This window comes from Lactuca serriola, chromosome 5 (assembly GCF_051521515.1).
Source record: "Lactuca serriola cultivar US96UC23 chromosome 5, Lser_US96UC23_V15, whole genome shotgun sequence".
NCBI classification, from domain to species: Eukaryota; Viridiplantae; Streptophyta; class Magnoliopsida; order Asterales; family Asteraceae; genus Lactuca; species Lactuca serriola.
This window is the reverse complement of record NC_136412.1, coordinates 73,099,817-73,115,027: the sequence shown is the minus strand read 5'-3', so window position 1 is coordinate 73,115,027 and position 15,211 is coordinate 73,099,817. Positions and strand designations below refer to the sequence as shown.

At 35.1% G+C, this 15,211-nt stretch overlaps 1 protein-coding gene across 2 annotated transcripts; it reads left to right on the top strand.

The window, feature by feature from the left end:
- Positions 1-559: 559 nt before the first annotated feature.
- Positions 560-2,579, top strand: LOC145052615 (RNA-binding protein involved in heterochromatin assembly dri1-like). Of its 2 annotated transcripts, none has more exons than XM_079000452.1 (3): positions 560-641; positions 1,273-1,742; positions 2,104-2,579. In XM_079000452.1, exons 2-3 carry the CDS (start codon positions 1,288-1,290, stop codon positions 2,192-2,194), a joined length of 546 nt encoding a protein of 181 aa, XP_078856578.1. In that variant the 5' UTR covers positions 560-641; positions 1,273-1,287; the 3' UTR covers positions 2,195-2,579. The 2 variants fall into 2 exon arrangements, with proteins under 2 accessions (XP_078856578.1, XP_078856579.1); XM_079000453.1 differs by having other exon boundaries at positions 641-778.
- The last annotated feature ends 12,632 nt before the right edge of the window (positions 2,580-15,211 follow it).

The following is a 15,211-nucleotide window of genomic DNA, read 5'->3' as shown; positions in this document are numbered from 1 at the left end:
TTTTGTAGAACTTATACGTTTGTAATATATGTTCAACTAACATATATTTTTCAATAAGTTTTAAAGAGCTTTTAGATATTTTTAATTTTTTGTCGAGAAAATGTCGTTCGTAAATACAAGTTTAAAGTATATATTCTAAACAACTTGAATTAAAAAAAAAAAAAAATCGTCGTTCGTAAATACAAGTTTAAAGTATATATTCTAAACAAAAAATTATTTAATGTGGCTTTAAGAGGTTTTCGGGTTTTTTATGTTTTATGTTATTTTTTAATTTTTAAAAATATATATCTATTTTTGCTAAACATTTTTACGTAATTAAAAAGTATAGTTTACGACTTTTAACTACCGGGCTAGTTTTCGTTGAACATACCTTAATATATAATTGTTTTGTAATAGTTTACCTCATTTTTTGGTATTTCAGTGATTAATCCAACACTAATTACGTATAATAACAATAGAGTGCTAATTAATATAAAAGAAAAAAGGTGTACGCAATAGCAATAGCTGCCATCGAATTTCGAGGCCTTTTTATGTATATATAAACCACTCACTCCTCACTCACCACCATATTCAAACTAACTCCTCCAAAACACATCACATACTTACACCTTTACTTTTCTCTACCCATCCACCACCATAAGGTAAGCCCTACTTCTATTCTCCGCATATACACAGATTCTCACATTTCTTTTTTGTTTCCAAACTTTCCAAGATGATTTACATTTATCTACAACGTACACTCGAGTTCTTACAAACTCGCAGATGCATACATGAATCGGTAAATTTGTTTTCTTTTTCACCCTTGTGTGTTTGTGTTTCTCTTCTACACAAGAAAAAACATCCCAAACTTATAATTTTGAAGCTAAAACGACTCGTTTGTCGTCTTAGTAAGAAACTAAGTATTATTGATAATATTTGGTCATCAAGGGTGTGTATTGATTTCTTAAAATATATGCATGGGGATTTTTTTAGACATTTAAATTTAGTAATTCCAAAAGTAACGTATTCCTTTACTCGTTAGATTTTCAAGGTAAATCCTTGCTGCCATCATGGAAATTAACTGTTGTTATATTTTGGTGTAAGGATTTCTTGATTGGTAATTGTTAATGGGTATTTTAGGTATTTTCTTCACGCAAAAAAGAAAATTACCTAATTGCCCATTTTCACGTGGGAAAGTCCTGTTGTCATTCTAAGGGTATATTAGACATTTGATGCATGGCATACGTATGGATAATTACATATATTTAAACTTAATTATATTGTATGTTTTAGTGAAGGGAAAGTAAGATGAGCAGGCCAGGAGATTGGAACTGTAGATCATGCCAGCATTTGAACTTCCAAAGGAGGGACTCCTGCCAAAGATGTGGTGATTCTAAGCATGGAGGTGGCGGCGGCTATGTTGGTGATTTTGGGAGCTTTGGTGGTGGTGGTGGTGGCAGTGGTGGCTATGGTGGTGATTTTGGAAGCTTTGGCGCCAGAGGGGGGATGAACTTGTCAGTATTTGGTTTCACGGGGCCAGATGTGAGGCCAGGAGACTGGTACTGCAATGTGGGAAACTGTGGAGCTCATAACTTCGCTAGCCGCTCGAGTTGCTTCAAGTGTGGTGCGTTTAAGGATGACTTGGCCACCGGAGGTGGTGGATTTGACTGTGACATGGTTCGTGGCCGGAGCTTTGGGTTGGGTGGCGGAAGTGGTGGCAGTAGCCGCTCAGGGTGGAAGTCCGGTGACTGGATATGTGGAAGGTATGCTTTAGTTAACGGTTTTCCCTAAAAAGAAAGAAAAAGAACATACTTTTAATTACACCAATTATCTTTATTTTTGCAGCCTTTTTTAGTATCTTTATTCTTATCCCCTAAGCAACATTGCTTTATCGGTTGATTTCTATAGTTGTAAATTGACAGAAAGCAACAATTAATTACTAGAGCAAAAAATAAATTCAGATTAAAACAAACGAGAAAAATGTTTTACAAACATAAAAAGATTTTGACATTCATTTTTCTACAATGTCCTGGGAATTATTCATGATGCATCATTTGATGAGCAAATCTTACAAATTCACATATACTTGTGGAATCTAACAAGAATGATTATTAATTTATGTAGACCTGGATGCAACGAGCATAACTTTGCAAGTAGAATGGAATGCTTTAGATGCAATGCACCGAGGGAACCAGCAAGCAAGTCTTCATATTAGTGTCTCGATACAGTTTTAAGATTTTGTGGTTGTGCCACATGCCAAAGAGGAAAAAGAGAAAGATAGTCAATCCGGTTATTAGAAGATCCCAATTAAGTTAACCTTTTTTTGCCGATATCATATGCAATCTTATCCTAAATTTCCATTTCCCATTTCCCATTTTCTTTTTTAACTTTTCGTTCGTTTTTTAGAAGTAGGAAGTTGATTAATTAGATGAATCATGATTAGGTTAATCCCTCATTTTGTGAGCTTTAATTCGTAAGACATCAAAATATGATTATGTTGTAGGGGGGGATTCAAGTCTAATATTATGTGTTTCTATTTCTAGAGGATTATAAGTATTCTTTAAAAATAAATTAATGATAATTTTAGTATATGTTTTTAATTCTAATGTTCAAAAATTATTCAGGAATTGTTTATTTATTTTTTTCCATCAAGTCTTCTGTGGATCAAATGATATAAATAGGCAATAGTTTATGTTTTTATGAAGTTTTATATATATAAAAATCATTTTTGTTACGAATTAAATGAACTGTTTGAATATATATATATATATATATATATATATATATATATATATATATATATATATATATATATATATATATATATATATATATAACAATTGAAGAAATAATGGAAAAAAGATGAAGTGTGTTTTGGTTATATTGAATGATTTATTTATTTATTTATTTATTTTTATTTGAACCAACAAATATAATATATAATCTACTCTTAAAATAACATCTAAATCCACCTAAAAAAGAGAGTCAACCCACTAACAAAGTATAACTAATACACTTAAATGTAACTAACATTTAAAATCTCCACCCTCAAGCGAAACAACATGTAAGATGTGATGCTTGGATCGAAGTTGCTTGAATCTTGAAACCGATAATCATTTTTGTACAATGAAACAACATGTAAGATGCAAAGCTCGGATCAAAGTTGTTTGAATCTTGAAACCGGTAATACCTTTCATAGAATATCTACCATTCGTGAAGCAGTGTGAACATAAAGTATAAGTAAACTTTGAGATAACACCATATCTCTAAAAAAAGTGGATATATATATATATATATATATATATATATATATATATATATATATATATATTAGCATCAATATATGTGGCTCCAAGACTATCACACCAAATTGTAGGTGGACAAGAAAAAGACAATTTTAGTTCTCGAGTTAAAGACATAAGCCACCATATTTTTTTTAGTTATATGAGTAATGGGTCGATACACAACCTATGTACTAGATCTAGCCAAAGTATGTTGTCTCTTTGAGCTGCAACTAATGAGATTAGAACCAAGAAAACACAAAAAACTACTCGTTGACCTCATATCATCCAGGCACCCAAACAAATATGCATCAGAATATGTATGTAATGATATGGATAATTTTTTTTCGTATCATAAGACCATGAGCAACAATACCTTGAAGATATCGTAATATCAGTTTGATAACAGTCTAATTTTTATCAGTAGGTTGTTGAATAAACTAAGATACCTTGCTGGCATCATATGTAGTTCAGGTTAGGTGATGACAACATATTGTAAGGCACCAACATTACTCCTATAAGTAAGAACATCATCAAGGAGTGTTCCATAAAATCGAGACAACTATTTTCCATAAAAAACATGAGAATCAAGGGGGTTACATTGATTCTTTCTAGTGTGTTGTAACTGTTAGAAGATAGTATCCATAGTCACAACAAGTTGGTAATATTACTATTAATAACAGTGTCCTGTTAGGTTACACGCAAGGATAAATATGCCCAACATTAGATAAGAGAAGAATTAAAATGAGCTTGTTTGTTAATTAATTAAGTCTTTAACTAATTAAATGAATCTTGTAGATCTTGAAGGGCCTAAGTGTAAGAATCTGAAAATCACATAATAACCAAAGTTAAGGACAATTAGTTAGTGACCATGTAATTAACCCTTAGATATTTAATCATTCCCCTATAAATAGAGGACCCAAAAATAGGATTTGGTTGATCTCTCAAGAGTGAAAAACCCAAAGAAATTTGGATACCCTCAAATCTTCTGAAAACTTTATCAGTTCACGATTGATGTGTTGCACCTCCTTTCTCAAAACCTTTCAAGTGTTGCTTATTTGCTTCCTGGATGTGACTACATCATAGAAATCCTCCTTTGGGTTCTATTCCATCCGTTGACCTGGCGAGAAAGAAGAAATCAAATACTATGAATGTGTCATTCTCTTCTTTTTCTCTTTGATCATATTTTGTTGTGGTGATCGATTGTATAATAGATCCAACCCTTGTTTTATGAGTTACTAAATTTTATTAGATATTGCTTCCGCTGTGCTTGCACCTTTGTGGCAAAAATATCCTCATAACCCAACAATTATGTCATAGCTATCTTTTTCATTTCTGTTGTAACGTCCATAAAATATAGGCCAATTTAAAACTTTTTAAATCATTCAAAAACCGATAATTATTACAAGCATGTTTTCAAAATGCTTTAATGTCAGAGTATCCGATAATCAAATCATAAAAACATAATGAGGTGCACGATCACGCCTTCACCTTCGCGCTATCATCATAAGTACCTGAAACAAAATCAACAATTGTAAGCCCGAAGCTTAGTGAGTTTCCCCAAAATATCAATGTCATACAATCATAATCATATCATATAAACAAACAACATGCATAATGAGCCATCAGCCTGATTGGACCGCCTCGTAGGCCTTTAATCTATCTGGATCACTCTTCGAGCCTTTGGCACATATGGACCACCTCTCAGGGCCTTCTACCTATCAGGACCGCTCGTCGGGCCTTCGGCCTGACTAATATGCCCTCTCGGGTCTATAGTCTATCCGGTCCGCCTAGGGTATGTTGGCTGTCAGCATAAAGCAGGTCCACCTCAACCCAACCCCAATCAAAAAATCATGTGCACATAAATATTATATGCTAGCATGTATGTAATAGTCAAACGATCTAACAGATCACTAATCATATGTAACGCCCCGCTCTAAAAGTAATTATTTATCGATCCCCGAGATCAAGAGTAAGGGCGTTTCGGTATTTTATGGGCAATGGATTTTATTCGAGAAGGCTTCTGGTCGGGGTGTGTTGCTAGAAGCGTGGGGCTTCTCGCCACCTTTTCGTGGATATAAAGTTCGCCGGAAACGAACTTAGAATAAAAGAGTTATGACACTTTGAAGATATTAACATTTATGGAACTTAATGGAAAAAGTTGTCAACGAAGGGCCATACATACGTTTGGGACACGCGTGGGTACACCTAGTTTAGGCTGGGTTACGCCCAACGTAGTAGGAGGAATGACCGCAGGTGCAAGGACGCGTACGCCCAGCGTACTAGAGTTACGCCCAGCGTACTCTCAGAGTCTTAAAACCCTAATTTTGGGGTCAGCCACTATTTAAAGAACATAAGGGATCAACCCTAGCCTCCATATATGTTCCCTTATCCTCAGAAAACCCTAGATAGCCATTACATCTTCATTCTTGGGTGTGTTGGCCTTGTGGAGCTTAGTTTGGCAAAGAAAAGCTTAGAAAGAGAAAGTAGAGGTTGGAAAAGAAGGAACTTGGTGGCTGGAGCTTGTAGATCCATGATAGCATCACCGTTTGCAACCACTTGAAGGTATAAAGCTTCTTGCTTGACATCTATTTTGTGTAGATCTATGTATGGTGAAGTTTTGACACCATTTCTTGTCCCAAAAGCCCCATATTGATGCATGATGTGTTTTGGTTAAGATGAGCTGTCCTTTCAGACTATTGGGGAGGTCTTGAGTAAGAAAAATGAGTTCCCAATGGCTTTGGTTGTCCCATATAAGAAGTAGGAAGGTCTTAATGGATTAAGACCTTGAGTTAAGAGCTTTATGGATGTCTAAAAGGATAAAGATTAAGACTTTATGAGTCTTAGGCCCTTTTTGTCACTGGATCTAGCATATGGGCTTAAGTGCTTAAGCCATTAAGCACTTGGAAGGATTTTTGGTACAGACAAGCGTACACCCCGCGTACCAGAGGAGTACGCTCAGCGTACGCCCTCTGTTGGGTTTTTAATTTTGGGCCTTGAGTAATTGGGTTGTTTATGGGCTAGCTGGGCTTGGGCCGTGACTAAACAATATGGATGGAGTATATTGGACCCAATAATTATTATGGACCTTGGATCTAGGCCCGTTTGGAAAGGTGGGCCCAATTTTGTAAATTGGGCCAATATTGGGCTTTGCATGAGGATTTGATTTTGGGTCTTGGCCCAAAAAGAGGATAATGGACTTAATGAGTGTTGTGGGCACTTGGCCTAGAAAGTCATGATGGATTCTAATGTGATGATTTGCATGTGATAGTTGGGATTTCCGGTGAGTCAGCAGTCAAAGATTTGCAGGATTTCGGCAGTTTCAAGGTGAGTTTTCCTCACTGTACTCAAGGGTCTAAGGTGTTGGATTAGTGTCGAAGTCCATAACTATTTTGGTATGTACTTGACCTGATGGTGCATGGTCCTTTTGGGTTGCCTTCACCAAAACAACTTGATAGGATGAATTATGGAGAGAAAGGATTAAATATGGTTTATTAATATATTATGAGAATAATATATTAAAGGAGAAATCATATTGTTTAATTAATATTAGTCAATAATTAATTGGTAATTAGTTTTGTGACTAAAAGAGATTAATTAAACTTAAGGGACTGGAATTGTAATTATAAGATAATTGCAATTTGGGCCATGGATTGTCTTAAATTAAGGAGTGGACGAATTCTATGGGGAAACCCATAAGGAAATCGTCCAAGGCCCTAATTAAAGGAGTTCATGGGTTGCTTAGGGCTTAAGCATCCAAATTAGGGTTTCCTTGTTAGATAACCCTAATTGCCTAACTATATATAAGACCCTTATGACCCAAAAACGTGGTAAAGCTTTATTCTAGGGTTACAACACGTTTTGGGCAGCCTCTATTCTCTCTCATCTTCATCCTCTTGCTTATGGTGTTTGTGAACCATTAGAGGAGTGACAATTGTTACTCTAAGCTTTCTAAAGTCAATACAAGGAGATTTGGGATTGTTATTGCTACATAACAATCAAGGTAACATCTTAAACCTATTCTCATGTTAATATGATTACTTGAATGTTAGAATTAGGGTTTATAGTCTTGGATAACTTGCATGTACAATAGAGAAACCTAGATCCAAGCATTAGGGTTTGTATGAGCACATAGGATGTTCTTAGGACCAAAACCCATCAGTGGTATCGGAGCCTTGATTGGTTTCGATTGTATTGATGCATTATGTGTTTATTCAAGTTGCAAAATCGAATTTTGAGCTCCCTGGCTGATGAAATCGGAGAGCAGAACAGTGTACTCGGCGAGTAGGCCTCAACTCGGCGAGTACAGTGTGGTACTCGGCGAGTTCGAGCGTCAGATGGAGCTATTTTCGGGATTTCTTGCTATTTATCTTTGAGATACTTGCCTTTATCATATTAGATCAATATAAATCCGATTTTATGATATATATGAGTATATTCTTGATCTAATTGAAGATATTTATCAATTAATAAAATATTTGTTTCCTTATGTGATAATTGACTAAGTATTTTGATTAAATTGGTAAATTGTTTTGCAAGAAATCATTTAATAAATCAAATATGGATAATTATGTGATTAAATGTAAATTTAGGTTATTTGTTATTTGAACCTTGTGTTATGAAATGTTTCATATTTTCCCCCTTTAGGTTTTATAGTTTAAATTTGAACCCAAAAGTTTTGTTGTTTTGAAATTTAAATAGTTGAAACCCTAATGTTTTGAAAAAGGTTTCAAAACTTGCCCTCAAGTTTTGGAATCTAAATTTTGATTAATAGTTAAATTTTGATGTATATTTAAATTCTAAACCATAATGTTTTGAAATGTTTCAAAACTTGCCCTCAAGTTTTGGAATTTAAAAGTTGATTAAAAGTTTAATTAGGAATGTTAAACTCTAAAACCCTAGTAATGTTTTGAAAAGTTCAAATCACTCCCTTATGGTTTTATTAATTAATTAAGGTGTATAACTAAAAGAGGATTAATAAATCCATAAAAGTTTAGGTTAACAATTTAATTGAATTAAAAGTATAATTGTTAAATTTAACCACCTAGTACTTTAAAAGTGTAAAATACACCCTATACTACATATATAACATTAAAAGTCTAACATGATATATATGTATGAGTAAAAGTCAGTCTTACCGTTAGTAGGCCTCATTCACGAAGCTGGTCTATAAGGGGTGTTTAAGGAAATTGCCTATAAAATGGCGATTGAATGGGTATCCACTCTTACCCACCGCACTCTTGACTAGCGGAGGGTCGTTAGCCGAACGGGTAGGATAGGACGAAACCTTCCATTATAAGTATAATGAATTATTAAAGTAACTAAATGTTTTCATAAAATTCTCAATCTTAGTTACTTAGGCAAAAGTGAATTGATGCAATTCCATGAAATTACACTTTGTGCCCTTGCAAAGACGTTAGTGGAGCGTGTGTGGTTTACCGGCACACTAAATGGTTCTAAGCAAAGGTAGCAAAGGGTGAATCAATGTTTTTCATAGTTCGGTGGAGCGTGTGTGGTTTACCGGCACATCGAATAGATGACTGTAACATGTGAGGGCACCATGTAAGTTTGCATGGTTATTCACACCCGCTTTGTGATCCTCGGCATCCCAGTCACGAACAAGAGGGGCATATCGAGATTTAAACATGCCATTGAAAGTTCAATGAATCTCAAAGGATCTAGGAGTTTTCATAGATTTAAAACATAAATTTCTTTTTCGTTTTTCATGGTGGAAATTAGTGAATCGTCATTCACTTACCTTCAAATGTTCTGCAATTTGGGTTACGGCATCCCTCTCCCGAGTTGTAGAATATTGTGTTGGGTCCTAGCCTTAGTATCTCATTTGGGTGATTTACTAAGGACTCAATCAATCAACTAACTTGAATTTGTTTTCTCCTGTTTTGTAGATGTCAAAGTTCTACAACTATGGTCTTCCCAAATCCCGTGGAACAAGCTTTCCACATGAAGATGATATTCCACGATTTGATCGAGGATCAAGAAATCACGCTTCATTTCCTCCACCTCTTCCTATTATTCTCCCTAACCCACAAGTTCGAAGGCTTGAAAAGTTCAAGATCACTCAAGCCCTTTTGGCAAGTAAACATAAAGAAGGAAAGTCGGTGTGTGCACACGTCCTAGGGATGAAGTCACACATTGATAGGTTAAGAATGTTGGGATCCGTTTTTTGTGAGGAAATGGTTGTTGATTGGGTTCTTCAGTCACTTCTTAACTCATATAGTGAGTTCGTACGAGACTACTATATGATGAACCGCGACGTGACCCTTATAGATCTCACCTATATGCTTATTGCTGCTGAATCAGCAATGGTTTGGCGCAATAGAAAAGCAAAGTTGATTGGTGAATCTGCCTTCAAGACCTCTATGGATATAGACGATGGCAACGAAAGACATGCTATGATCGAAAGGTTTGATCATAAGAGAAAGGCAATGTCTAAATTAGTTCCATGTCATGTTCCAAAAGAGTCAATTTGCTTTTATTGCCAAGAGAAAGGGCTTTGGAGACGAAGTTGCCCCATTTACCTAAGAGATCTAAGAGATGGGAGAGTCGAAACGTATGGCTCTAATATAGGTAAAATCCATTAACTAACTCTTTTAAGCTTCTATTGTAGATTCTTAATACATAATGTGATAAGATTACAATTGATGTTTTGTAGGATCGAAGAAAAGAAAGGAAGATTAAGGGAAGAAGTGAGCAGAATCTAACCGTGAAGGAATGGATTTTGATCGCATTTCTCGAAGATTAGATTCTTGAGCTACTACTTAGAGTTAGAATTAGATAGCTAAGAAAGATGTATTAGCATAGTTTTTCAATGAATTACATTGTAAGGACAAAATTTTTCCGCAATAAAATAAATTTTGATTTTATATTATTTATTTATCCTTGCAATGGCGTATATGAAAAATTAATGTTTGAATGTTTCTATTATTAGCAATAATGGATTTGGTTCTTATTATGTTATTTATGGAAAGTTGAGAGTTTACCAAATAGGGAGAGTTTCTCATCGCCCAAGTTTCAATTGGACAGAAACTTGGAATCATGCAACTTGGTTGCACGATGAATGAGAAATTTCATATTTGGAAATTAGACTAATTCATTGACAAAGTGTCAAGTGAAGGACTAGGTGATCGAGTACACAAAGTTGCGTGTTAATTAAATCCACCATAAGAGTAACAATGATATTCGTCGTGATTTACTAAAGGTTTAGTAAATATGATTATACTTACAAGATTAAGTGTAATTATGAATTGATTGAAAAAAATTTAAATCAATAGCAAAACGAATAAGAAGAATCATGTAGGCAGAAAGATAAAAGTTTCTCCATTCTAAGAAGAAGGGAGAGTAGCTTTTATGCTTTATGATAGGTCTTAATGATTAAGAACCATATCTCAATTGATCCTCTAAGTGAGTCTTATGGTTAAGAAGAGGAATCAAGAAATGAAGAAATGGTTAAATCAAGAAGTCAATCATACTTCGTTCAAAACAAGTCTTAGAATAAAGATTGTGACATTGAGTGACAAGAATTAGAAAGGTTTATAACATTCATCAAATGTGGAAAGTTGTGATGTCTTGGATAAGACAAAGACCAACTAGGACCCATTTATGAAGTGTTTTGATAAAAGCTACACTAACTCTTGAATATTTGTTTGTCAAGAAATGGTTGTTGACAAGAGATTCTTATATGTCAAGGAGTCAGTGGGAGTCTTATTGGTCTTGAAAGGTTTCAAGAACAAATCAAATAGACCTTATCGATCATCACTAGCACACAAGTTGAGGTTTACAACATATCGTGTTGACATTAATTTGTTTCTATGCCATTCCAATTGAGTTAATTATGCATGTGAGTCCTATGAGTTCTCATTTGAATGAATAAAGGGCAAGGGCCTTGATCAATGGAAAGTACATTGATAAGAAAAGGTGAGCTGCTTAACTACTTGGAAGACCTGGTGGGCAGCTGTGCTACCATAAGGCAAGAAATCGAGATTAAGAAAGTTCGGTCCATATGAGTTTGAATTTGTCGTAAACCTTGGTTTTAACAAATTCACATGGATAGGAACACATACACCGTTTAAATCTAAATGTCATAATATTTCCTCCTTCATGAAAATGATTGTGAGGAAATGCTTTCACTAAGAAAGATTTTAAGAAGATAGTGATTGTAAAATTGCATTCTCGAATTCAATTATGGTTACAGTATCCCTTTCCATAATTTGAATTGTGAGGTTTGGCAATTGTTTAGACACACATATGAACTATCTAAGGCAAAGGTGTATAAGTTCAAGAAGCCTTGATAAAAGATTATCAAAGCATTAGGTATTGGAAACATGAACTTAAGAAATTCAATAAGTATTGTTTTTTTTTCTGAAAGTTAGGCTGTTTCTGAATGCATGTCAAAGCTAGTGGGAGCATAAGTGTTATGTTTTATAATAATCATCATGATAGTGGGAGCATAAATGTTATGATTGTATGATTATTAAGGCACGTATTGCAAGTTGGCAGTATTAATTATAGAAAACAAGAGTTATACCTTGCAAAGTCGTAAGGGTTGTAAAGTTGTTTTGCTATAATTAAGGGAGAGAATATTATGCTTCATTTCAAATCTAAAGGATTAGGTTGAGAAATGTTAATAAATTTAGTCAAGGGTACATAGTGTGTTCTTAAAATTTCGATTATGATTATGACATTCCTCTTCACAATTCGAATTTTGAGAACATAGCAAATAAAACATTCTGCGTCGTGTCCCATACGCTTCGGGTATAAGATCGATTGCAAATGCTTTAATGTTTGACCATTCTAAAATTTTCCAAATGTGGAGCGCATTTAGAGGGAAAAGGGACTAGAATTGGTTTTGACTAAAATAATTAAACAACTATCAAAGGACAATCCAAAGTTTAACGAGGATTGGTCGCTTGTGAGTAGTTGGAAGCATGGTATTGGATGGACCATATCGACATTATTATGAATAGAAAAGATTCTATTAAGAATGAGTTGTCATATGGAAATTATGGAAATGTTTCCATATTGGATGGACCATATCAACATCATTACGAATAGATAAGATTCTATTAAGAATGAGTTGTCATGTGTCCATATTGAGAATTGGATATTGAAAATCTATGTCTAGATTAGAAAATTTTATGCAAAAGGATGTTCAAAGGAAGGTAATTTGAGGAATTGTCTTGTAAAAATGTCCGATAGAGGACTTTGTAATATCATTGGCAATAGTCTTTGTGACTTTGGTGCAGTGACATTACAAAAGGATCATTGCATAGAATGTTAGAATCTAGCATATTTTATAAGTAACAAGAATTTGATATTCTTACACTTATGAAAAAAGATTTGGAGTTGTGAAATGAGTATGATTGGAAATGTGTTCAATGTGATCTATTTCACAAAGTAAGAACCATAAGTAAACATTGTGTGCATGCTAGGAGCATGGGACAAGTGTAATAATTCAAGTAAGAAGTTGATTACCCGAAACGACAAATAATGAGTAATCGATATGGTGATAAATAAAAGGTGTTTTATTTATACTCAAAGGTTTGAGGCCATATGGGATTAGTATTATTCTTGTGTTTCACATTTGCATGTTTTGACTTCCAGAATAATTTAATTGGTTGAGAACAGTCAAATTATTTGAACGGGCCACAGTCGTTCATATGTTGGAAGTAGGTATGAATGAAGACTGTCATGAATTGGTGTGTGGTTTGTCTAAAAGAGTATTAGACATAAGCAAATGTTTGCTGCAACGTTCATGAGTGCTTATGAATATGATTTGAGCATTGGATTAAACCCACGCTCACTTGGATCACTCCATGAATTGTATCACGACTAATTGGTGAGACGATAACATCTTATATTGTTGAAACCGAGATGTGTGAGTTGTATCTTGAAAATCGGTTGCACATTGATAATATGTAAACGCACTAGTAACTTGGTGTTATAAAACATATTGTTGTGTGTGATTCGGTGAGTAAGTGCAAGCAAGCATTGTATCAAAGTTTATCCGTTCCTTTTATCCAAGGTAGGATAAAAGCGATATCTTTGGGCCCCTCGATGGTTTAGTGATGACAAACGTAAATGCTCGGCCGGGCTAGGGCTAATTTGATTTGTTCAATTAGTCAGTCGTCATAAATCGGGAATCGAGATATAGTACAAAGAGAATGATTTGAAATGATGTCTCATACGATATCTAGAATGGAGGAATATATGATCCCTTATCTAAGGACACGCGTATCTGATAGGATCAGAGTTGACAGCGGCTTTGGAAAGCTACGATTGCAGATCAGGATCTGAAGTCATACGCATAATAATTGTTAGACTTATCCAAGTGGGAGACGGTTGGATTAGTGTCTAAGTCCATAACTATTTTGGTATGTACTTGACCCAATGGTGCATGGTCGTTTTGGGTTGCCTTCACCAAAGCAACTTGATAGGATGAATTATGGAGAGAAAGGATTAAATATGGTTTATTAATATATTATGAGAATAATATATTAAAGGAGAAATCATATTGTTTAATTAATATTAGTCAATAATTAATTGGTAATTAGTTTTGTGACTAAAAGAGATTAATTAAACTTAAGGGACTGGAATTGTAATTATAAGATAATTGCAATTTGGGCCATGGATTGTCTTAAATTAAGGAGTGGACGAATTCTATGGGGAAACCCATAAGGAAATCGTCCAAGGCCCTAATTAAAGGAGTCCATGGGTTGCTTAGGGCTTAAGCATCCAAATTAGGGTTTCCTTGTTAGATAACCCTAATTGCCTAACTATATATAAGACCCTTATGACCCAAAAACGTGGTAAAGCTTTATTCTAGGGTTAGAACACGTTTTGGGCAGCCTCTATCCTCTCTCCTCTTCATCCTCTTGCTTATGGTTTTTGTGAACCATTAGAGGAGTGACAATTGTGACTCTAAGCTTTCTAAAGTCAATACAAGGAGATTTGGGATTGTTATTGCTACATAACAATCAAGATAACATCTTAAAACTATTCTCATGTTAATATGATTACTTGAATGTTAGAATTAGGGTTTATAGTCTTGGATAACTTGCATGTACAATACAAAAACCTAGATCCAAGCATTAGGGTTTGTATGAGCACATAGGATGTTCTTAGGACCAAAACCCATCATAAGGCACCAAGGCCGGCCCTTTGGATTATTGTTTATAGTTTATTATGTTGTGTGATGATATGCTTGCTAGTATCCTAATATATAGGATAATGATATGGGGATATGCCTTGTTAGCATAGTATCCTTGAGGAATGGATAGCTTAGAGATGGCTAGTTCTGTTGGATCAGCACCCTGGTAGTTGGGTAGCAGTTATGATTATATACCTGTAGTTGGTCCTTCCTTATGTTGAGCAGTAGCAGGGGGTATTCCATCCCGGTAGGATGATAGGGCCCTAGTATGTTGGTCTTGTAGATTATTTTGTGGTTGCCTGTTATGTGTGCATGTTTGCCAGTGTGGGGCATTGCAACCCGATGGTTGTGGGCCAGGAGTATACCATCCCGATAGGATGATTGGACTCATACTAGGTTGGCATTTCAACCCGATGGTTGTGGGCCTGGGGTATTCCATCTTATGAGATGATTGGACCCATAGTAGTAGTAGTTACTGTATGCATAGGGAGTGGGGAATTCCAAACCGATGGTTGTGTGCCAGGAGTATTTCATCCCGGTAGGATGATCAGACTCATAGTAGGTTAGCATTCCAACCCGATGGTTGAGGGGCTTGGGGTATTCCATCTTGTGAGATGATTGGACCCTTTGTAGTTATTGTTGTAAGTATAGGCGTTTGGGCATTCCTACCCAATGGTTGTGGGCCGAGAGTATTCCATCCCGGTAGGATGATTGGGCTAGTGTATTGTAGGTATTCCAACCCGATGGTTGAGGGCCAGGGGCATTCCAACCGAAAGGTTGATTG

Coding starts and splice junctions, on each gene's coding strand:
- LOC145052615 (XM_079000452.1), top strand. CDS start 1,288: ATGAGCAGGCCAGGAGATTGGAACTGTAGATCATGCCAGCATTTGAAC. Junction 1,743..2,103: donor GGTGACTGGATATGTGGAAG/GTATGCTTTAGT, acceptor TAATTTATGTAG/ACCTGGATGCAACGAGCATA.